A 23,863-nucleotide genomic window follows, 5' to 3' on the forward strand; every position below is an offset into this window, starting at 1 on the left:
TTATTTGATCTTTATGCCACTTAAACACAATTTGCATAATAATTTGGAATGTGGTGTACAGCATGTAGTCAAGTCAAGAACGTACTTAACAGGTAGGTGTATTATTTTCAAAGTCTGCAATCAAGAGATAGCATAATAATTCAAGAACATAAACTTCTGTCACGCTGCTAGAAATAAAAAAAACAGAAGGAAAAGAAGGACTTTGTAGCACAATGATAATAGGCGAGGGGGTTGCTGGGGAAAAACAGGGCTTATGATCTAAAGCATACCATGTCATTTGCTAATCATCTAGTAAACATACTAGCAAATTCATCAAGTGTTGGTTCATAACAGTCAGTCATGCTGTGAACCAACCGGAGAGACCTCCACAGTGGAGAGATTACACCTGGAACATATAGCCTTGCTGCAACCCTGATAATCACACATGAATACATGGGAGTGAACTAGTCGCATAGGCTAAAGCAGCAGAAGACCATGCCGGGTGCCACTCCTGTCAGCTAAGTAGGGGGTTAAAAACTGAGGCCGCAGTTTACAAGGGCTCTCCAAAAATGGTCAGAAGATTTGGGGGAAAAAAATGTTGGTCTTATGAGTTTCAGTTTCTCCTGCAAGATTTGGATCGTAGTCACAATTTGATCCATCCTACGTTTTATCATTGGTTCAGGTTGGCGGTAATGTAATGGCTAGATACTTTGAGCACCTTTGGGCTCTAGTGCAACAGGAGAATTAAAATCATGGATGCAGGCAAAACATTTGCAGTAACTGTGTGATGATGTCATATCAGCATGGACATGGATCTCTGAGGAATGTTTTAAACACTTTGTTCAATCTGTGTCAATAAGAACTGAGGCAGTTCTGAAGGTGAAATGGGGTCCACCCTACTACTAGCAAGGTGTCCTTGATAAAAGTGGCTGGTGAGTGTAAAGTGGCAATTCTGAAGTGATTTTTGTATTGCTAACCCCTTTCCGTGTTTTCATTCATAGGTTCATTCTTTGTCTCTTGTACTGAACAAGAAACTCAATGAGCTTGCCAAAGCAAGTGTGTCCAAATTATCTGCTCATCTGGAGATGTTTGGTATGAATGAATCTTTTTTATTTTATTTTCCATATTGTAAAAGCAAAAAAACAAACTGTGCATATTCAGATTTTATCTTATTACTATCGATTCACCAAAATGTATATTGTTGTTATATTTTGTCTGGTATTTCAGATGGTGACATGGCATTACAAGGAGCTTTAGGAAGTTTGTCCCTGAGTGACCTGACCCCACATGGTGATCTCTACAGAGAGCGTTTCACTACACAAGGAGGGGAGGCACTGATCTTCAATATTCTTAAGTATGTATCACTGCAGTGCTCGAAAGACTGTTCCTCTGTGCTAAAGGAATTAGAAGTATCGTGCTGTTTTTAGTCACCTGTGTGCTCTGTTCTCCTCAGGTATGGCCAGCCTGACCCCGACCTGGAGCGGGAATGTGACATCAAGGTGTCTTTGCAGATGGCGTCAGTGCATTACGTGCACACACAGCGCTTTCAAGCTGAGGTGGCAGCCTTCATCCAACACTTCACTCAGCTACAGGATGTGCTAGGCCGGCAGCGGGCTGCAGTGGAGGGCCAGCTTGTGAGTGCTGTCTGCTAGGGCTGCCGTCATGGAAAGAAAACAACATGATTTCTTTAGGCTGTAGTTTTTACAAACCAAATGTTAGTGAAGTTGGTGTCATTGCCTGTAGCCCCTTGTAAAGTTATGCATATGTTCTCCAGGCTGCATTTCATTTGGTTAGATGTAAAGACTCTTAACCAAGGAAAGACTTCAGTTGTCCTCTGTGGTCTTCAGGCCGTTTAGTGTTCTTGAGAAGGTTCGTTCCTTCTTTTGGAGAATGGACCACATTGTCAATTTGACCACTGCTAAAGTGGCACAGTTCACTCTTGGGCAGAGCAGGCTTTGTCAGTAACTACACTTTGCATGACTTTTTTTAATTGGAGGGGCACTAAATAAGCACAGGTGTTTACTTGTTAATTTTTTAATTAGATTGTGTTTTTCCATTACATTTCATGATAAATCACTGGAGAGATTGTGCTAACCAGTGGGGGTTTTGTTGCATATTGCTCATTCCTTCCTCCCTGTGTCTGTCAAAAGGTACGAGATCAGCCTCAGAGGGCATCCAGACTCCTGCTGGATATTGAGGCTGGTGCCCCAGTTATTCTCATCCCAGAGAGCTCCTGGTCACCAAGGCTCATTGTAGTCAACCTTGGTCAGCTGAGGGTGAAGAACCACTTCCTTCCTGCAGGGGCGTATGGGACTTTTTCCCTCAGAGACAAGGTAGAGAAACTGACCATGGCACATGCCTTTTTCCCTTCTCTGGTGAGTCATGCTTCTGGTTTCATCCATGCATGGAGTGATGCCTGCGCCCCATTTCTCTTCCAGTCTTTTCTAATTTCACCACATTTATTATTATTTAAATTATACGTTTAAAAAAAACAACATGTCACTTCACACACTAATGTACTATAAGTTAGTGATTGTCAAGTGTAGTTCAATTTCTGATTGGCTTTGGTGTTTAACCAGCTATTATGATGACTGTGTGCACATCATCACTGTTTTTTTGGAATGATGCTTATCTGTGTGTGTGTGTGTGTGTGTGTGTGTGTGTGTGTGTGTGTGTGTGTGTGTGTGTGTGTGTGTGTGTGTGTGTGTGTGTGTGAGAGAGAAGAATTAAATCCCAGCAAATTCAAAAACAAGGATCTGAAATGGGACAATGCTTTTGATGTGGAAACAGGTTGTACTGTTTTTACAGTGCCACAAGTCACCATACTATAAATATCTGAATGATGATGTAAAGTAATGCCGATATGTCAATGATCGGCATATATTACATACTCATTTGCCTCACAAAGCTGGTTGTACAGTTATTGTTACATGTTACACTGACTAAACAGAGGTTACTCCTCCTGTCATAAATGTATAACACAGGGGGGAAAAAATACTCTTAAGGACAAATACATGCTTGAATGTATAAGTTTAACTGTGACCTAAAGAGATCCACAGATTAAATTATATAAAAATAATTAAGAATATTGTATTGTATAACCCGCCTGAAGACACGTCTTTACTCCCTAGGATTTTTTTAAATTCTTTTTTTGGTTTGTGTCTTGTCTCTGTTTTTGTTTCAGTGTTTTTCCCCCAGTTTGCATGACACTTTGGTCAATCTGTGTGTTGTTTTTAAATGTGCTTACAAAGAAATAGACTTCACTTAAAAATTAACAATTGGCGTTACTAAATTTTAGGAATTATGTTAGATTTAGGTTATTATGATAAAGTATTTTGAAAATTGTATTTGTTTTTCGTGTATATTATTTTCTAAGCTCTTGGTAAGCTTTTCCACAGTCCCATCTCATAAATATATATGTAAAACAGTTTATAGTGTCTTTTGCTTTTAGTTATTTTGGCATTTAACAAAAATATGATTTACTATTTGTGTGTGTATGTAGAAATCAATTTTAAAAGTACTTGGTGTTCAACTATACAGCTCTTTTCTTTTTCTTTTTTTTAAAGGAGCATGTCCAGAGTGCAGCAGAGAGGTGCAGTGATCAGGAGACGTGCAGAGTCTCCACATCCAGTTCGACCTCATACACAGGTTTCACCTCTGGGAGGCCACAAACCGTAAACACAGAGAAGACACCTGAGAAGGATGGCCCTCGCAGTTTAGGTCAGCATCTCTGTAGCTACTGTACAGTCCCAAAAAACAGTGAATGCAAATGCTCGTTAGCAAGGTGAGTAATTTCTGAGTTCTTAAAGCCCTCGATAAGGATGCACGGCCATTTCACACATCTCTAGCAGTCCTTGGTGTTTCATAGTGTTTGCAGGCCGTCATTTATGATAAGCTCTCTTAAGGTCCTACCACATCATTTTAATCTTGTTGAGGTCTGGACTTAGGTCTTAGACTGCATAACTTATGGCAAAATATCTCCACTTTCACCTCATCTATCCAAAGGACATAATAGAAGTCTTGTGCTTTGTTCAGCTGGAGCTTTGCAAACTTTAGCCCTGCTGCTGTCTTCCTTTAAGAGCGAGGAGACTTTCCCTAACTCCAAACAGGCCATATTTCTGTAATTATACTGATATGAAACGTAACATTTAACATGTCAGTTGAGGCCTGTAGAGAAACAACATTGGACTGATTCCCATCATTCTGGTACAAGATTAATTTGTATCAGAATGATGGGAAGTGAAAAGAATTATGAAAGTAAGAGCAGCCAAAGGAAGCCATGTCATCTATTGAAGATGGTAAAGGCAGTGTTATAGAATTTGTCCAAAACACTATGAACCTAGCTGTATGTGGTGTGTCTTTATCCCCATTAGAAAACCATGTGTGCTTGTTGGACTGCATTGCATTGGACCTGCAGGAGATGGATATCTTTGCTGCAGAGCGTTTGCCAAGTCAACCTTTGGACAGTGGTGGTAAACCTCTTGAATATTCAGACCTGGTCTTTCCTTCCTATTGTGTCCGTCGCACCGGAAACAACCTGCTGAAAGACTGCTGCCGCCTCAAACTTAAAGTGGAGCGCAACCTGGACAAGTAAGCCCTGCTTTTAAATGCTCATAACAGACTTTCTTTTCTTTTTTCTTTAGCAGTGGAAGCACCTTGAGGTGACTTTTGTTGAGATTTGGCACTAAATGAATAAAACTGAATTGAAGCTGAATTGAAAATCAGTTTTCAGGGCATATTTTCACTGTCCATCCATTATTTTTGTGTTGTTTTGCTCCCCTACCGTAAAATAAGTCAGTTATAACTCAGGGCTATTAGGCTCACGAGCACCCAACTTTGGCTTTGTTGGGTTCTCCTCCAACTTTGAAGGATACTGAAAAGTACAGGCTTTCAGTACATCAAATATTTTAATCCTACACTCATTGATATGCTGAAGTTTTAAACATCAGCAACTCTCACATGAATAATGGGATAATGTTTAGAGAAAACCTTTTTCTGTAGCACATGCTAGAATTGTTTCAGTATATGACCATACTCATAATCCAAACCTGGTCCTAACTCAGAGAGCTCAGCCATGTGGTACCCGACATGTCCATCCAAGGCAGCCTGTCATCGGTACACTGCTCTCTGGATGTGGACCACTACCAACTTGTCAGAGGGCTACTGGAAAACAACCTGGGAGAGCCTATTGAAGAGTTCCTGCGACCCTACAACCTGCAGGATCCCAGCACCTATGTGAGAAAGCACACATACGTACACCTGAGCAGTTTACAGTGCATTGTAGTACATTTTTAAATAAGGATATGTCATATATCCTACAAAATATAGCATTTGCTGGTTTTTGATGTCTTAAATACTGCAGAACATTTACTCATTTTAAAAGCTGTAAAAAGGAGGTGATGTAGAGCGTAAAGCTGACATTGGAAAGTGCAGGGAATTCTTCAGGTGAGGCTACGTGGTGGGTAGTGAGGACAGCAACTACAATTATAGAAGATCTCATTGCCAGAATGGCAAAACAGATTAGCTCTTTTTTCATATTTCAGTTTGCAGACTGACTTTTTTCTCTCTCCCTAGACGGTGTTGAGTGGAGATGTTTATACCAACTTTTCATTCTTGTTGAACATGATGGATGTCAGTTTGGAGCTACTGTACAATCCCCAAAACAGTGAACACAAATGCTCACTAGCAAGGTAAGTCCTTTCTGACTTTCTATATAGAAGCATTTACAGCTATTTCACGGCTCTTTAACATATTTCGGGCTGGTGTTGTTGTGGAGGAGCTACAGCATTCCTTCACTTCACTGAAATTTGCAGGCAGTCATTTATGCGCAGCTCTCTTACAGTCCCGCAATAGCACTTCAGTCAGGTTGAGGTTTGGACTTTGAGTCATTGTAGCACCTTGTGGGCGGGGTTTCAGCCATGGTGTTATACAGCAGGTAACATAGGTATGGTCACCATTTTTCTAAGCAAATATATTTCTAAAGGTGCTATTTTCACCAGATGTCTGTAACAACCCATCCAGTCCACACATGCAAAGAAATCCAACCATAGATGTCCAAAAATTATGCGACGGAAATTTATTTATTTAAAGCATTTATTGGTGATGACAGTTTCAAGAAAGCTCCTGTATAGGGAAACTAGTCGAATGCACTCCTCAAGTGTGATTTTGGCCCATTCTTCCACAGAGTCTCCAAATCCTAAACTCTGAGCTTTAGCATTTAGATTTTCAATTAGATTCAGGTCAGCTGATTAGCTGAGCCATTAGAGCAGCTTTATTTTCTTTCTCTAAAACCAGTTGATTATTTTCTTGGTTGTGTGTTTGGGATCATTGTCCTGCTGAAATGTCCACCCTCATTTCATTTTAATGGCAGCAGATTTTTAACAGGAATGTCTCTGTACGTTTTCCATTCATCCTTCCTTCAGTTATATGAAGTGGTGTGTGCTGAAAAACAGCCCTACCTCCAGACTTCATGGTATGGTGTTTTTGGGGTGATATGCTGTGCTTTTAGACCTCCAAACATCTTAGCAGGCTATAGTTTCCCAGTATTTCACAGGCTTTCTTCAGCAATGGAGTTGTGCGGTACAGGCCATGGAGATTGAGTGTGTTACTTGTTGTTTTCTTTGAAACAATCATACCTTCTGATTCAGGGTCTTTCTTAAGCTCTCCACAAGGGGCCCTTGGCTCTTGCACAGCTATTGCGATAATTCTTGGTGGATGTGGAAGGATGTGTGCCTCTGTGCAGTTTCTGTGTGTGTATCTGTTTGGCCAGTCTTGGGTCCCTCTGGGACATGGTTTAGAACGGTAACAACCCCGTGATGTAGGTGCTTAGTGGGTGGTTGCTAGCCTGCTCCCTGGTTCGGTCACTTAGGCCTCTCTGTTGTGAGGTGAGAGCTGCGGCAGGTGTCAGGCAGTTCTTGGGTGGCTGGTGTCTGGGGCCCCTTCCTTGGCTCATGCTGGGGACAAACGCTCATGCACAGACAGACACATTCTCTTGTATGTTTGTTTGTTTACCTCTTTTTAACTTGTTTTGTGACTTTTGTTGCCCCTTAGTATGTTTTGCAATAATAAGGTCACAAAGGTCTTGAGGGTCATGGCTTTCGTTGTCATGACCCCCTGTTCTGCGTGTGTTCAATACTTTTTCCGTGTCATTTCTCATTGCTAATTGCACTTAATTTATGGACATCTACAATTTGATTTCATTGCTCGTGTGGGTTGTATGGGTTGTTACCACATCTATTAAGAAATTCATGTTAATAGCACCTTTAGACATATATTTACTTCGAATATCGATGAGTGGTTAAACATTTATTTTACCAACTGTAGATTTCCTGCTGTGCTTGGGACCATTATCCTGATGGATGACCCGGTTTAATTCAAGCTTTTATCTGTGGGAGACGAGGCCTCACATTTGGCCCTAGAATTTTTGGTACTGAGGTTCGTTTGTTTGCCATTTTGGACACGTGACAATGTGGGATCAAGTGAACCCACATTCTCTAAGCCTGTGTAACCTCAGTTACACAGTTCATGCAGGCTGGCCAGTTACTCTCTGAGCGGAAGTGAAACTAAGGGTGCCTCAAACTGGAAATGGAGACTGTCTTCAGAGTAAATGCTGTGCCTAAGGAACCATGTTGGCTGCAGCACAAAGGCACAACTTTTATTTTGAGATCAATCTTCTTAATCTCTGGTTTGCGTCACTCTTTCTCAAGATGTACTACTGCTTAACTCGTAGTTTGCAGACAAACATAAAAAGCTACCGGCAACTGTGGCAGTCTGCTAGCAATCAAATCAAACACTTGGCGCTTTTCTGGTACAGTACCTTCTTTGCATTCAAGGTCACCTACCAAAAGCCAGAAACCTCCAAAAACCTCTGCCAGCCTGTGGGGGAATAGACATTTTTCCCTAGCAACTGGTGCTTTTATCATGTCCATTATGGTGGACAGTGCTTGAGATATGTGCACAGATTGTTCATGGTCTCCATACTTAGTGACTGCAAGTGGCTGCAATGTAGCCCATCACCGCTCTAGCATTAAGCTAACAGTTGGCATGAGGTGTGTTGATATGCTGTATTTGGTTTTCTCCAAACGTGGCACTGTGCATCATAGCCAAACTTCTCCAGAGAATTTTAAATCATTTGGTATCATTTTAGTTTGTGCACCAAGAAGAAACAGAAGCTATATGTCTTCTTTGATTTCCTAGAAACATCAGCTAAAAGTTGCAACTTGGGTTTGGTCATCTAATATTCGATGGATGAAAAACTGTGGTGGTGTTCGAGGGATTTAAATTGTTAATTTTTTTTACAGGGGAGTCTGAAACTATTCCATTTCACCCTTTTGTTTTTATTTTTCTTGCAAAGGTTCGACTTCCTTAAATCAAAGCTGCTCTTTGAGAGTCTCTCTAATGGATCCAAGTCTGTCAACCTGGTGTCTCATTCCCTGCTGGCATATGACACTCGATACACCGGGTTAAATAAAAGAGCCGGTGAAGATGATGGGGCAAGGCACAATGTATTTGATTGCATTCTCCAGGCATCCAAAACAGGCACCAACCGGGCATCCTTACAGCTTGAACTGCATTATAGGTAACACTGGAGAACATCTTTGAACTGGAAGAAGTGGACATTCTAGATAATGTTAGTCACTTACATTATGATCTCCCTTTCTACAGATCCACACGTGAGTCTTCCAGCTTCACAGTGGTCCTCAACAACCTCAGGGTCTTTCTCATCTTTGACTGGGTCCAGCTGGTACAGGACTTCCTGCAGAAGCCGACTGAGAAGATACCCAGTGATGCCAAACATCATCAGCACTGGCCTAGTAACACTAGCACAGATTCAGGTTCCTGTACCATGGCCAGTACAATAGGAACTGTTATGCCAAAGACAGTCAAGAGTGGGGTAGTCACCAAGAGGTCCACAGTGTCGGTCACCCAGGAGCGCTGCCTTGAGATCAAGATCAACGTCACAGGTCAGACATGAAGAACAAAGAAAGAAAACTGTGTGTGCTCTTATATTGAAAAGTAGTCAAAGTGTGGTTGTTGGCACACCAAAATGTAGCTTAAACTTCAGATTACAGTGGCTACACACAGTACTGTAACTAATGCTACTAGCAGTCTAACAGGAACAAGTTTGTTGTTTTTTTTAAAGATAGTTTTATTTTTTAATGAATTCAGAAATACTTCCATTCAGCAGTTGTATTTTCACTGCATCTACAAATGAAAAGAACTGCAATGAAAAGTGATTGATTTTCCTCCACTCATTATATGGAGCTAACTACTTCATAAGACTGTCCTTTAGTGCTTGTGACATATTGGGAAAAGATTGCTTGGTCTCTCACAGTCAGGGGAGAAATTATTTGAACCCCTACTGATTTTGTAAGTTTGCCCACCAGTAAAGAAATGGCCAGTCTGTCATTTCAATGATAGGTTTATTTGAACTGTGAGAGAAAAAGAAATCCAGAAAAATGCATTTTAAAAAAAGTTGTAAATTAATTTGTATTTTGAAGGAAATAAGTATTTGATCCCCCATCAATCAGCAAGATTTCTGGCTCCCATTTATATTTTATACAGGTAACAAGCTGACATTTGGAGCCTTCTCAGCTTGTTACCTGTATAAAAGACAGCTGTCCGTAGAAGCAATCAATCGACCTGCACCATGGCCAAGACCAAAGAGTTTTCCATGGATATCAGGGACAAGATTGTTGACCTACACAAGGCTGGAATGGACTACAAGACCATCACCAAGCAGCTGGGTAAGAAGGTGACAACAGTTGGTGCGATTATTCGCATATGGAAGAATCATAAAATAACTGCCAGTTTCCCTCGGTCTGGAGCTCCACACAAGATCTCACCTCGTGGAGTTTATAAAATAAGAACTGTGAGGAATCAGGCCAGAACTACTCGGAAGGCCAGAACTACTCGGAAGGAACTCCATCAAACATGGAGGTAGAAACATGCTTTGGGGTGTTTTTCTGCCAAAGGGACAGAACAACGGCATCACATCAAAGGGAGGATGGATGGGGTGATAATCACCTTCCTTTAGCCAGGGTACTGATAATGGGCCGTGGGCGGTTATTCCAGCATAACAATGATCCAAAACACACGACCAAGGCAACAAAGGATTGGCTCAAGAAGAAGCATATTAAGGTCTTGGAGTGGCCTAGTCAGTCTCCAATCCCAGAGAAAAGCTGTGGAGGGAGCTGAAGGTTAGAGTTGCCAAACATTAGCCATGAAACATCGATGAGTTGGAGAGGATCTGCAAAGAGGAGTGGGACAAAATCCCCCCTGAGGTATGTGCAAAACTTGTGTCCAACGACAAGACACATATGACTTCTGCAGTTACCAAAACAGGTTTTGCTACGAAGTACTAAACCACGTTTTGCAAAGGGATCAAATATTTATTTCCTTCATGAAGATGCAAATTAATTTTTAACTTTTTTGAAATGCATTTTTCTGGATTTTTTGGTTATTGTCCTGTCTCTCACTGTTCAAATAAACCTGCCATTAAAATTATAGGCTGATCATTTCTTTGTTAGAGGGAAAACTTACAAAATCAGCTGTATACCCCATCTCCTTTACATGACGTGCTGTATTTCTCTCACAATCTTCATGCACAACTTAGTTGCTGTATACACTCCCATTTTAGAATGCTATGCTGTTAACAATTATTTTGCATAGTGTTAAAAAAACAGGACTTGCACATCGGGCAGTCACTGGTCAGACAACTAAAACCTTTTTTTTTTTTTTTTACATTTATAGTTTAAAAAAAAGTCACATAATAACTTAAATCTCACTGAAGAAAAATATATTTGTGTAGCATTTCATCTCCTGCATTTGTAAATTATGCCAGGGCTTAGAAATATTTTGGGTTATCCTAAAATACCTGACCTGCATATTTTACTGAGTTTGCCATTTTAAATATTTGCCATTTGATTTACAGGAACAGAGTTTGTGGTTGTGGAGGATTCGTCCTGCCTGGATACCAATGCCATCATTTTAAAGGGCACCACTGTCCTTACCTACAAACCCCGTCTGCTGGACCGACCCTTCTCTGGCAGCCTGGCAGGAATAGAGGTGACAGCTGAGACTGCTAGTTGTTGTACTGCTGCTCATTTATCACAGTTCTTTTATTCAGTTCAAAGAGATGATGTTTAAAAATTAAAACTCATTAAATGATCTAATTGTGGTATTAGTATTATGGCTCTACCAAAAAGTTCATCTGGATGTAGCGCCTTCAGTGGGAGAAGTGGGGCGACCGTGGGTCAGGGGGGTGGGAAGCGTATCTGTAACTGGAAGGTCGCCGGTTCGATCCCCGGGCTCTCTGTCCTGGTCGTTGTGTCCTTGGGCAAGACACTTTACCCTACCGCCTACTGGTGTTGGCCAGAGGGGCCGATGGCGCGATATGGCAGCCTCGCTTCTGTCAGTCTGCCCCAGGGCAGCTGTAGCTACAACCGTAGCTTGCCTCCACCAGTGTGTGAATGTGAGAGTGAATGAACAATGGCATGGTAAAGCGCTTTGGGTGCCTTGAAAAGCGCTATATAAATCCAATCCATTATTATTATTATTAAGTGTTTCATCACTTATCCACCCATCAGTAACAGTCAAAGAGGCTATTTGCATGAAAAGGGAAAGACAATCTCTGAATTGAGGAGGGGGCTTTAGGGTACATCTGTCACCATCTTACAATGCTGTGATTGCAACTATTCCCCAGCTCTCTGTGAATGGTACTCATGGACATTAATCAGTTGAGATTGATCAATGGTCTTTGATCAGTATTTGCTGATCAATGGTCATGATGCATATTAATGATCAAGAAACTACCTCACAGCACATTGTTAGTCAGTGGTGCTAGTTTCAGTCAATATACAGGGTGGGCCATTTAAATGGATAAACCGTAATAACATGGGAATGGTTGGTGATATTAAAGTCCTGTTTGTGGCACATTAGTATATGTGAGGGGGCAAACTCCTCAAGATGGGTGGTGACCATGGTGGTCATTTAGAAGTCGGCCATCTTGGATACAACCTTTGTTTTTTTCCAATAGGAAGAGGGCCATGTGACACATCAAACTTATTGGTAATGTCACAAGAAAAACAATGGTGTGCTTGGTTTCAACGTAACTTTATTCTTTCATGAGTTATTTACAAGTTTCTGACCACTTATAAAATGTGTTCAATGTCCTGCCCATTGTGTTGGATTGTCAATGCAACCCTCTTCTCCCACTCTTCACACACTGATAGTAACACCGCAGGAGAAATGCCAGCACAGGCATCCAGTATCCGTAGTTTCAGGTGCTGCACATCTCGTATCTTCACACCATAGACATTTGCCTTCAGATGACCCCAAAGATAAAAGTCTAAGGGGGTCAGATTGGGAGACCTTGGGGGCCATTCAACTGGCCCACGACGACCAATCCACTTTCCAGGAAACTGTTCATCTAGGAATGCTCGGACCTGGCACCCATAATGTGGTGGTGCACCATCTTGCTGGAAAAACTCAGGGAACGTGCCAGCTTCAGTGTATAAAGAGGGAAACACATCATCATGTAGCAATTTCAAATATCCAGTGGCCTTGAGGTTTCCATTGATGAAGAATGGACCCACTATCGTTGTACCCCATATACTACACCAAACCATCCCTTTTGTTGGTCCAACAGTCTTGGAGGGATCCATCCAATGTGGGTTAGTGTCAGACCAATAGCGGTGGTTTTGTTTGTTAACTTCATTCACATAAAAGTTTGCCTCATCACTGAACAAAATCCTGTTCCAATTTTTGTTTTGCCCATTCTGCAAATTCTGTGCGCCGATCTGGGTCATCCTCGTTGAGATGCTGCAGTAGCTGGAGTTTGTAAGGGTGCCATTTGTGAGTAGCTAATATCCGCCGAAGGGATGTTCGACTAATGTCACTCTCCAGTGACATGCGGCGAGTGCTACGCTGTGGGCTCTTGCTGAATGAAGCTAGGACAGCCACTGATGTTTCTTCATTAGTGACAGTTTTCTTGTGTCCACATTTTGGCAAATCCAACACTGAACCAGTTTCACGAAACTTAGCAAGCAGTTTGCTAACTGTAGCATGGGAGATGGGTGGTCTCGTACGGTGTCTTCCATTGAAATCTGCTGCAATGACCCGGTTACTGCGGTCACCAGATATCAACACAATTTCGATCCGCTCCTCATGTGTTAACCTCTTGGACATGTCAATGGCTGTGAACAAAGAGAAACTTGTAAATAACTCATGAAAGAATAAAGTTACGTTGAAACCAAGCACACCATTGTTTTTCTTGTGACATTACCAATAAGTTTGATGTGTCACATGGCCCTCTTCCTATTGAAAAAACAAAAGTTGTATCCAAGATGGCCGACTTCTAAATAGCCACCATGGTCGCCACTCATCTTGAGGAGTTTGCCCCCTCACATATACTAATGTGCCACAAATAGGACTTTAATATCACCAACCATTCCCATGTTATTACGGTTTATCCATATAAATGGCCCACCCTGTACAAATGTTCTGTTTATAAGAATGAGGAAACCAGCATTCAGCTGAAACTGCAGAAGTAACTTGGATGAGTGAGTAGGTTAGCATATGAAAACTGCTATCAACTTCAACTCCTTTGATTCTGACGAATTTTGTGACACCAGGTGTTCTCATGTCGGCTGGGCAGCGAGCAGGAAACTGCACTCTCCATCATCGACCCGGTCAATATCCAGCTGGAGCTGTGTGGGAGCCCCACATACCAAAGCAGTTCAGGTCTGTTGGACGCCTTCAATGTAGAGGACATCCCACCGCTGCTGGAGGTTAGAGGTTTACAATCAACCTATGTACAGTAAACTAAGGTTGGGAGTTACTTGCAAGTTCAACATATTTTCAAAAGAGACATAGGATAAGATATTGCATTACATTGGCAGGACGCCCCGAAGATTATTAACTCATTCACTGCCAGCCATTGGCAGTGAATGAGTTAAACCCATTGACTCATTCACTGCAATTGACGGCTATAGACGTCAATGGCAGTGAATGAGTTAAGAAAGCCTTGTTGTCCAGGCTGCCTGTTAGTGCATAGAAATGGGCAAGATTCAACTTTAATGACAATGGCTTTGGAATAATGATGACACTTGGTGATTAAAGCTGGTAACTCGAAATGCACATGAAGCTAGCTGTACTGTATTTTTGGACAATTTCCTTAATCTCAACTCAACCTTTGCTGCCTCTATGTCAATTGTCAATGGAAAATTGTATTTAGTAGTCAGTATAATCTTTTAGTGATATAAGTTTGCTTATGGTAGGATGCTGTTTGTAGTTATTTGGTAGTGACAGGATGTGTGATTTTTAGCAGGCTTGGTTCACCCCCACATCCTGGGAGCATGGGAGAGGTCGTACCTTGTTTTATTGTTTTAACGTAGCTATGTCTGTTTTAGTCTAAGTGCTTTAACTGCTGGACTTCCTCACCGTGCCATCTAGGGTGGGGGAGACTACCCTCTTTATGACCAAGGATGTACCTTTTGTGCTTTCATGTTATATGACCCTTTGATCAACACACACACACACACACACACACACACACACACACACACACACACACACACACACACACATACGCTCAATGGAGTATAAATAAAGACCGGGGCAGTTCTCTCACTGGAGTCTCTTAGAGTGGAGGCTGCCCTTGCTAGCAAGAAGTTCTGTGTGTTTCTCTTCTCTGAGTCTTTACTGAAGAAGTGTTTTAGAACATTTTCCCTAACATCAATAAAATTTAATTCACATATCATTTCCATTCATTGTTTATATTTTTGTTAATGTTTGATAGCTTCAACTAGTAACTACATAAGTTTGTGAAAAAAATATCAGTGACGCTGAGCATGGCTGGTAAAGACTTGTCCTACGATTGAGGTTTTAGTTTTGTCATAAAATAATTGAAGTTAGAAGACATACGTTAAAAAGAGCTTTGAAAGCAGATATGGAGTATTTCCCAGTATTTCTTCACAGAATGTAACATTATGGATTACCAAGTTAGCTTTGGATCTGATTTTCTGGCAGATTCAGTTTCCAGCTCTAGACATCCGTCTGTCCTACAACGACATACAGCTCTTCTTGGCCATCACCAAGTCTCTCCCTACTGCCAGTGCCCCACTGCCTCATGTCTCTGACACCACTGCTCCCCCCACCAAAGGAGCCAGCCCTGCACCCAAAGACATCTTCAGGCAGAAGACTGAGTCCCTTATAGGTATGCTGTACAGATTTTTAAGTCTTCATAGATCAACATAATGCATTTAAGTTTCTTGAAGACATTTCATCTGACAAGCTTCATCAGTTCTAAGGTCAAATGGAGGAGAGTCCCAGATTTTAAGCCCTATGGGAGTGTCCCCCAAGAGGGTCAAGGAGCCCCTATTGATCCTCTGCTTAATCACACTAAGCCAAGGTGAGAAAACTTGTGTGGGTCACAATCAGCCAAGGTTTTGGGTGAACCCACTGTGAAACCTAGCCCCACCCTATCATGTGATTTCCTGAGGTCAAATGGCCCAGGATGTGAGTGGGCGTTAAGACTGGAACTCTCCACCAGTTGCTATTAGAACTGAAGAAACTTCTCTGATGAGAGGTGAAACGTATTCAAGGAAACTTAAAGAAATCCACACGCTTTTCTTTTCAAGCTCCTTGGATCAGTGTGCATGTATACACATAATTTTTTACATTATTACCTCATTCCTGACTTTTTAGATTGTATTTTTAGTTGCACTGATTACTGATTATATGCTGTTATTCCTCTAAAATATGTTTCCCTCAGAGGGTCAGCTAACCCACTTAGAAGACCTTGGTTTCAGGAAGGAGGACTGCAAAACAGCCCTGATCCACTGTAAAGGTGAGTGAGACTATTAAAACTGGAAGTAGATGAAATGCTTAACAATCTGTGCAAACCTTCCTAAAAATCCAATTATTTGTCCATCAGGTCAGCTGGATCAAGCTGCAACATGGTTGCTGGAGAATGCTGAGAATATAGCAGGTCATCATCGAGCCAGGGCTAGCTCTGGGACCAGCAGCCACTCGGCTCCTTTGTCAGGAGTGGAGGTGAAGGCTGATAGCATCTGCATCTGTTTCATCGATGACTGCCTGGACTGTGACATTCCGCTGGCAGAACTAACCTTTTCCAGTAAGTCTCTCTAAATAATGGTTGTTACCAAAGACATTTAAAATTGATTAGTCAGCATCCAGTAGTTTAAGCTCAAGTGGCACATTTTAATCTTACCTCAGCAACTGCTGCTGAGCAAAGCCATTTATTAGATTCACTTAGAAGTTACTGTTCTCGTGCCCACTAACATGGGCTGCTTGTGTTCCAAATAATGTTGGACAACAAAATTGAAAGCGCTTCTTTTATGTTATTGAAGAAAATACTTTAGTATTAGAAATTTTAGACCTTAAGCATAAGATGAAACAGGTAAGCACCTTCACTAAATCCAATGAACAGCATCCACCTGTTTCTCAGCCTGATCTCAGAGTCTTTGTCATTAAAGGACTTTACGTGCTGCAGCGCATTGGTTCCATCCATGAAGGCAACGCTAGCTTCACTCTGTCTGGAGACTACTACAACAGAGAGCTGTCGGGTAATAGGATTTACTTACTGCATGTTTACACAATATGGTGAACATTCTTTGTTTCCTACATCTGTGTTTTTATGTTTATGCAGATTAATCAAAAGTAGTGTCTCAGTAGACTGTTATTTTCAGAGTTTGACAAGAGTTTTAATGGCATTGTAAAATGTATTAGGATGTTTCACAACAGAGTTCAGAACAAGGTGACCTGAATCTATCTCTCAATCTCAGACAGAGCCTTGCCGCCAGCTAGCTATCAAGCTAGTGGGTAACAGACGTCTCCGAAAACGTCGGAGCGCTTTTGAAAATATGTGGTGTCTTGATAAACTGAACAGATACTTGAGGTTTATACAGTTACATTCTCGCCTGAAAATATGTTAAACGTTTATTTTGTGACCCAGAAAGTATAATAAGAGTAATATTAAAACTAACTAGCTGCCACCATTGTTGGAAACTGAGCTGGGCTGCGTTATGAATTCTGGGACAGAGCTGCTTCTTCTTCTTCGGGGTTTAACGGCAGCTGGCATCCTTGTACATGCAGTGCTGCCATCTTCTGTTTCAGTCCGTTATTACGCTCTTAAATCCCACTACTTATTCCTGCGTCTTTTGTGACCTTACAAAGCTTCAAACGACGCGTCGACTATTAAATCAGTCGTCGACGATTTTGATAATCGACATAATCGTGACTAGTCGACTAATCGTGGCAGCCCTAGTGTGAAACTCGTGTTTACTTATTTTACAGCCATTAGAAAAACAACGGCTCTTCATTTTCATGTTGTCAGCAGGTTTGTATAACAGAATCATGTGCACCACGATCAACAAAGTGAGTCATGTCAAGTGCAGCCCCTGTAGGCAGGCCAGGCCTCTTCTCTTGTCACTGCACACTTTGCTCACAGGGGGGGACTGAGGCCTAGTGGAGGACCCAAGAGTCCATTAGGGTGGAGTTCTAAAGGTATAGAGCTACAACCATCAAAGCTCATCCTCCTCTCTGATCTGAGAAACTCAGATTCCTTCTGGCTGCTTGTTTTAAGCAGCTCTTTAAAATGGGCACGTTACTGACAACAGAATGCTCTGAATGCAAAACCAGGATTTGTGAATTATATTGTGTAAATGAGAGAAAAACATTCATTCACCCAATCATCCATTTATCGAGGAGCAAGGGCTTGACTTTAACATTGTTCCCGAGATGAGAGAAGCGACTTCCACAGACAGTCCAACCTTATAGTAGAAAGGTATAACAGAAGAATATAGAGAGCCAAGAGTTGCTATAAACTTTGACATAATGCTAGATAAGCAGAAATAGGAGCTTCAGTTCAGGCAGTATTTAGCTCTAAAAAATAATAAGAAATTAATACTACCATGATACTGCATACTGCACAGTGTTTTGCTAAGTTGATCTCTGTCTGCGTGCCAGGCTGGGAGCCCTTTATTGAGCCCTGGCCCTGCATCCTTTCGTGGCAGCAGCAGGCCGCCGGTCGTCTCCATCCTCCACGTCTTAAGATGGGGATTCGAGCCAAGCAGAGACTGGACATCAACATCACGTCTGTCCTGCTGGGTAAGTAAGGAGGGACTTTCACACAGTGTTTCCAGTTACATTGTTAAAATTGTCCCACATGGCAGACCTGTGGCTCATGTGTATGTCTGGCCTTTTCAGAACAATACACCACCACCAAGAGCTCCTGGATAGCTGACTACTGTAATGAGGAGGACCAGCCCCCCCAGACGTCGCCCCCTATGCCCTGGATAGGCTCTTCAGTTGATCCACCCAGCTTTGGGCAAAGTAAGTTACAGCAAATCGGTAACACCTAATGGACTCTAGAGCTTTTTTTTTTTAATGCGTAAAAGAGAAAATCCAAAAACCTGAAATCGCCTGAAAATCACCTGAATGGTAAAGTGGCCGTTTCAGGTGTCATCAGCACTCAGGTGTCATTATCAGTACAATGCTAACACTGCACGACAAGCTGCATGACATCTCCAGTCTTGTAACTTTGTAAAGCTGAATGAACAGTTACATTGTGTTCTTTGAACCGTTTTTATTTGTATTGTCAGCTCAGACAGTACTATGTAAGATTGTTGCCAGGGTAAGAAAACAGAAGCCCGCCTGTTATCCTAGTTTAGAAGCTGGGTGTTGGTCGAGAGATGATTTTCAGTGCATTGCTGGTGTTCTTGTTTGAAGGATAACACTAACCCTCTTGTGTGTTCCCTCTGCATGTGTCTCTGTTTCAACTATCTGTCTCTACTATCAGGTGCGCCTCTTGCTCACCTTAGAACTAGGAGCACAGCCAGCTTGACTTGCCTCGAGCAGCAGATTCATTCCAGAGGTACAGTTCAGATTAAGCCACCCACTCAGCTTCCTCAGTAGCATCAGTACTACAGTTAGGGATTTTTTTTTAACTATTGGAGTGCTGGTGAGGTTCTTGTTTTGCATGCCTGTCTCTTTTAGGAACCACATACCCCATGTGTTTCCACTGGTACACAAAGCCAGCTTTTTCCTAAGCTCTGCAGACCTTTTGTTCTTCTGAGTAGTCTCTTTATTTCAGTACTTGTAATTCGCGTTAGTACTTGTACTAAACCTGTGAAGCTGAATTGTAGCTGACCTGATGTCAGCATCGCCATGATTTCACTGGCACCTGCTTCGTGCTGGGAATCTATTTTAGCTACTAAACCCAAACTGTTTTTGCTCAAAATTGCCACAAGTTGTTTAGAAGTGAGAACAAAATGACTTCTGTTGGATAGCCTCACTTCATCCATTGATCTGTCCATTCGTTTTCTTAACTACTTGAGCCTATCCCAGTCATAGGGCAAGAGGCAGGGTGCACCTTGGACAGGTCCCCGGTCTATTACAGAGCTAACACTGACAGGCAGAATCACATTCGCAGCTGCAGGCAATTCAGAGTCACCAGTTAACCCAACACAGTGTCTTTGGACTGTGGGGAAAAGCTGTCGTAACCAAACAACATAGAACATGCAAATTTTGCAAAGCTGGCCGATGGGTTTGAATCTTCTTATCACTGCATCACAGTTTGTTGTGTGTTCCCTTATTATACTAGGCTCAGTCAGATTCTGACTAGCACCAAAATGATCGTACTCTATAAATTATGTCTGATATCAGTATTAAAAATGCCAAACTACAGACAAGAATAACCAAGAAGCCGACTTACAGCAGAGCCGCTCCATCTGTTCATTCTCTCTCACTCTCATTTCTCCTCATGTCTGTTACCTAAAGCTTTTAAATAAAAAATGTGATGTTTCCAGCTTCTAAGTGAGTATTGTTAAGTTTTTTGATACCAAGTGAAATGCAATACTTGGTGCATTTCAGTCTCTGGTTGTGGATGAACTGCTAAAACCTGTTCTGGATGTAAAACTCTCTTGCTTGCACACATCACTCCTTTTGGCCGTTGATCATTAATTGTTAATACTGTTATAGTACTCAACCATACAAACAACATGCATACAAAAAAATAGAAATGACTTGGAATGGAAAAAATGTGTCTAAATGTCTGCATTTAGAGTTCTTAACCAAAAAATAAACCCATTTAAGTCTAGCTCTATCTGCTCAGCAGCGCTACAAACATTACTGAGGGATTCAAAATAATACTGCAGTTGGTATTAGGATGAACCATTATTAGTTCTATGTGTTTTATTTATATATATTTAATTTTATTGTTATCCTTTCTGCTCCCTATTCTCATCCGTCATCCACTTAGACCTTCTTGTTCCAGTAACCCATCTGAATATCTATCTTTCTATCTGTCTGTGTATATGTATATACACAAACTCTGTTTTTAATTCTGTTTCTGTCAGATGTCAAGTTGTCTAAGAAGAGGCAGCCCTTTGTCCCCTATGCTCTACGCAACCATACTGGATGTACTATGTGGTTTGCCACTATGACTACAACACCCACCAGGTAGGTGTAACCATAACGATCTTAATGCATACAATCTGCAGAAACACCATGTTTCATAGAAATGAACTGCCAACAAGTGAACACTGACTGTACTCTGACAGTTCTGTTAATGCTGAGTGCATCAGTTTGCTAACACCACAACTTTCTCCGTTTGGGTTTAATTTGTATCTAATGAAGCATGAATTTACACAGCAAAGAATTGCCTCAGCCACAAAGAATAGACAAGTACCTGAAGCTCTTTACATGTTTCCCACAGGGTAGCACTCTCCCACAGCAGTAGTGCAGACTCCATTTCTGATGTCCACAGTTCAGGATCTGATGACAGCCACAATGTGAGCCAGTGGAGAGAGGTGCTGCCTGGGGAGGAGATTCCCTTTGAGTTTGAAGCCCATGAGAAACTCCGTCATCGGTACTGCTCGGCTTCACGTTGCATCCAGTGACTCTGTTGACTGTCTTAATCTTTATTCCTCCCGGTTTGATTACTTGTGATAACACAGCAGCTTAACTGTGCTATTAATAAGCAGCTGTCTGAAATTAAGATGTTGTTAAGAAGCTGTCTACTTTGCTCAAATGATGATATGCAAGAAGAATCTGAATGATATTTGGTTAGTGTAAAGCATTTCACATTTGCCTTTTTAATCAAAAGAAAATTATCAGTACATTAACAGGGTGAATAGCAATTTGGTTGAGGTAAATGAGCTCCAACACGATGCAGCTCATATTTTTAGATGGTTCATCTCTATAGAGCTACGCACCCTTACTGTGTATCACTGCCTTTTTCAATACAGACACACTCATGAGCTGAAACTGCACCAGCTGCTGGTTCGTGTATGTGGATGGGAGCAAGTGAAGCCGGTGTCTGTGGACAAAGTGGGCATTTTCTTTCGTTATGCAGCTCCAGACAGGAGCAGCTCTTCCAACACTGTGAGCGCAACTCAAAAACAGAATTCATATTAGTAATGCTAAGGTTTTCTGCCTTCTAGGGTTGGATGTTTTTTTGTTGTTCCTTTTTTTCTCATCTTAAATATTTTTTGCTCCTTTACTTTCCCACAGGTCGGCAGCCCTATCAGCAGGACCAACATTATCCACCCACACGTTTACGTAAGTATGCCACATCTTGTTTCCAGATTAGTGAACAGCAGAGAAGGCAAGCATTTTGAAGAGACTCTAAAGCTACAGTAACAGCGTAATGCTTGTTACGCAGCAGGAAATCAGACTGTGAACAGCTCTGTCAGTCTTTAGTCTAGTCAGGTTTTTCACAGTTTTCAAATGACTGGCAACAAATAGCAGCCCAGTATAATACATGACAAAGGATTATCTAGTTTAATGTACCTTGTATATTGTTGATTATGATCTAATACTACAAATAAAAAAAAATGAAGTTCATTGGAGTTAAAAGGACAAAGAAGCTGAAGACAAACTTCGCTGCATTTGTCAAAGTAATTACAAAGGTTCTAAGCTGTTCTCAGAAGTTAAGAGACTCTGAGTGTGAAGAGATGGACGACTTTGACGTGACTGTTGCTAATAATACACCTCATACTTAATGGCTCCTCAGTTCTCTGCCCTGCCTCCTGTGAGAGTGGTCTTCTCCATCACAATGGAGGGCAGTGCCAGGAAGGTGGTCACAGTCCGCTCTGCCCTCATGGTCAAGAACCAACTGGATGTTCCTATGGAGGTCAGACTGGATAGCCCCTCCGCGCCTGACAGTAAGACGCTGCTCAATTTCCCATCTACTGTAGGGTCATTTATTTTATCAACTATCCAATCAACCACTGATTTATCCTATTTTTAATTATGTTTTATTGTATGTAGTTTGGGTTATTCTATGTTATTTTCTTGTCTTCTGTCAAATCCTTCTATTTGTGTGTGCGTGTGTGTTTTGACAGAACCAGTAGTGTTGCCTCCAATCCTGCCTGGCCAGGCCTTGGCAGTCCCCCTCCACTTGACCTCCTGGCGGCTGCAGTCTCGGCCTAAAGGCCTGGGCTTGTTCTTCTGTAAGGTTCCTATCCACTGGACCACGGTGGAGCGGCCTGGAGAGATCAGCAGCAGTAAGAGGGAGTGTCAGTCAGCAGACTTTGATGACAGCCTCAAGCTCAACTTCAGGTAGATCTGGTCAGATGTTTTTGCTCTTTCTTCTTGTCTCGCCTGCGCTCAATACCATTCTTAATGTTTCTTCCTGTCTTGCAGGTTTTGCGTGGTCATAAAAAAGGAGAACTACCCAGACCAGCAGCCTGCCAACAAATACGTTTCTGGCAGTACAAAGCAAATCTATCGACAGCCAGGGCACACGATCTACCTTCTGCCTACCATGGTGCTGGCCAATTTGCTGCCCTGTGACATCAGCTACTACATTAAAGGAATGTCCATTAAAGGCTCATTGAAGCCGGGAAAAGAGGCTGTGCTCCATGCTGCTGACACCTCACAGAACATGGAGCTGGGTGAGCATTAGCCAAACATCAGCTGGTGTTTATGTCATAAACTTGTATTCTCAGTCTCCATGTTGATGATGTGCATCGTTCTTTAGGAGTCCTGCTGGAGAACTTCCCTGTGTGTAAAGAGCTGCTGATTCCTCCGGGAACTCAGAACTATGTAGTGCGCATGCGGCTGTATGACACCAACAAACGTCTTCTTTGTCTCACCATTCGCATCATTTTACGAGCACAAGGAGCATTAAAAATCTTGATTTCTGCCCCCTACTGGCTTATCAACAAGACTGGTAATGTTTTCTGAACGCAATAGTTACTCTGATTATTAAAAGCAAACATTTTCCCGGAAGCTTCTGTTCTCTAAAGCCGGTTTTATCCCTCAGGTCTGCCATTAATTTTCCGTCAGGACAATACCAAGACTGATGCAGCAGGCCAGTTTGAGGAGCACGAGCTGGCCCGTAGCCTCAGCCCGTTACTCTTCTGCTACACCGACAAGGAACAGCCTGCCATGTAAGTGTGTGCCATAAACAACAGGGATTCCACAGTAAGCCTCAAGTTCTACCCAGCAGGTATAGAATTTGATTCCTTCATCCTTACTTTCTATTTATTTCCCCATCTATAATGATCCCAGGTGTACAATGCGGATTGGTAAAGGGATCCATCCAGATGGAATTCCTGGCTGGTGTCAAGGCTTCTCCCTGGATGGAGGAAGTGGAGTCAGAGCAGTCAAAGTGATCCAACATGGAAACAGGCCTGGCCTCATTTACAACATAGGCAAGTTGGTCTATTCACAATCGGTGTGAGCTGAATGATTGAATGATGTCCGGCAGATTTTATCATAGTGTGTTCGTGACCTCTCTGGATGATTTGCTGTCAGTACTGATGCAACAAATTCATGGTTACATTTTAGATGAGTTAATATTTTTTCTCTAATTATTTTCTTAGTATTCTCCCTCATTTTTTTGATCAGTTTT

General features: G+C 41.9%; 1 protein-coding gene across 4 annotated transcripts in view; it reads left to right on the forward strand.

Moving 5' to 3' along the window:
• The window catches only part of vps13d (vacuolar protein sorting 13 homolog D), a 72,562-nt gene that overhangs the window by 22,932 nt on the left and 25,767 nt on the right, over nt 1-23,863 (forward strand). For 2 of the 4 annotated variants that reach the window (XM_086278725.1, XM_086278726.1), the window contains exons 22-50: nt 981-1,071; nt 1,207-1,333; nt 1,433-1,613; nt 2,130-2,354; nt 3,546-3,699; nt 4,353-4,569; nt 5,043-5,214; nt 5,554-5,669; nt 8,333-8,557; nt 8,644-8,942; nt 10,913-11,046; nt 13,614-13,769; nt 15,010-15,196; nt 15,755-15,829; nt 15,917-16,117; nt 16,479-16,568; nt 17,971-18,111; nt 18,211-18,336; nt 18,803-18,877; nt 20,361-20,463; nt 20,720-20,872; nt 21,252-21,387; nt 21,517-21,564; nt 22,019-22,169; nt 22,350-22,566; nt 22,651-22,901; nt 22,988-23,179; nt 23,273-23,399; nt 23,521-23,663. In XM_086278725.1, coding sequence (XP_086134851.1) covers nt 981-1,071; nt 1,207-1,333; nt 1,433-1,613; nt 2,130-2,354; nt 3,546-3,699; nt 4,353-4,569; nt 5,043-5,214; nt 5,554-5,669; nt 8,333-8,557; nt 8,644-8,942; nt 10,913-11,046; nt 13,614-13,769; nt 15,010-15,196; nt 15,755-15,829; nt 15,917-16,117; nt 16,479-16,568; nt 17,971-18,111; nt 18,211-18,336; nt 18,803-18,877; nt 20,361-20,463; nt 20,720-20,872; nt 21,252-21,387; nt 21,517-21,564; nt 22,019-22,169; nt 22,350-22,566; nt 22,651-22,901; nt 22,988-23,179; nt 23,273-23,399; nt 23,521-23,663 — 4,513 coding nt within the window. The remainder of the gene's footprint in view (nt 1-980; nt 1,072-1,206; nt 1,334-1,432; nt 1,614-2,129; nt 2,355-3,545; nt 3,700-4,352; nt 4,570-5,042; nt 5,215-5,553; nt 5,670-8,332; nt 8,558-8,643; nt 8,943-10,912; nt 11,047-13,613; nt 13,770-15,009; nt 15,197-15,754; nt 15,830-15,916; nt 16,118-16,478; nt 16,569-17,970; nt 18,112-18,210; nt 18,337-18,802; nt 18,878-20,360; nt 20,464-20,719; nt 20,873-21,251; nt 21,388-21,516; nt 21,565-22,018; nt 22,170-22,349; nt 22,567-22,650; nt 22,902-22,987; nt 23,180-23,272; nt 23,400-23,520; nt 23,664-23,863) is intronic. The other 2 variants (XM_086278727.1, XM_086278728.1) reach the window with 2 other exon arrangements.

This window comes from Aulonocara sp. 'chitande type north' Nkhata Bay, linkage group LG20 (genome assembly GCF_057382095.1).
Source record: "Aulonocara sp. 'chitande type north' Nkhata Bay isolate Kocher_YH1m ecotype deep benthic linkage group LG20, A_spYH_male_GT1.1, whole genome shotgun sequence".
Lineage (NCBI taxonomy): Eukaryota > Metazoa > Chordata > Actinopteri > Cichliformes > Cichlidae > Aulonocara > Aulonocara sp. 'chitande type north' Nkhata Bay.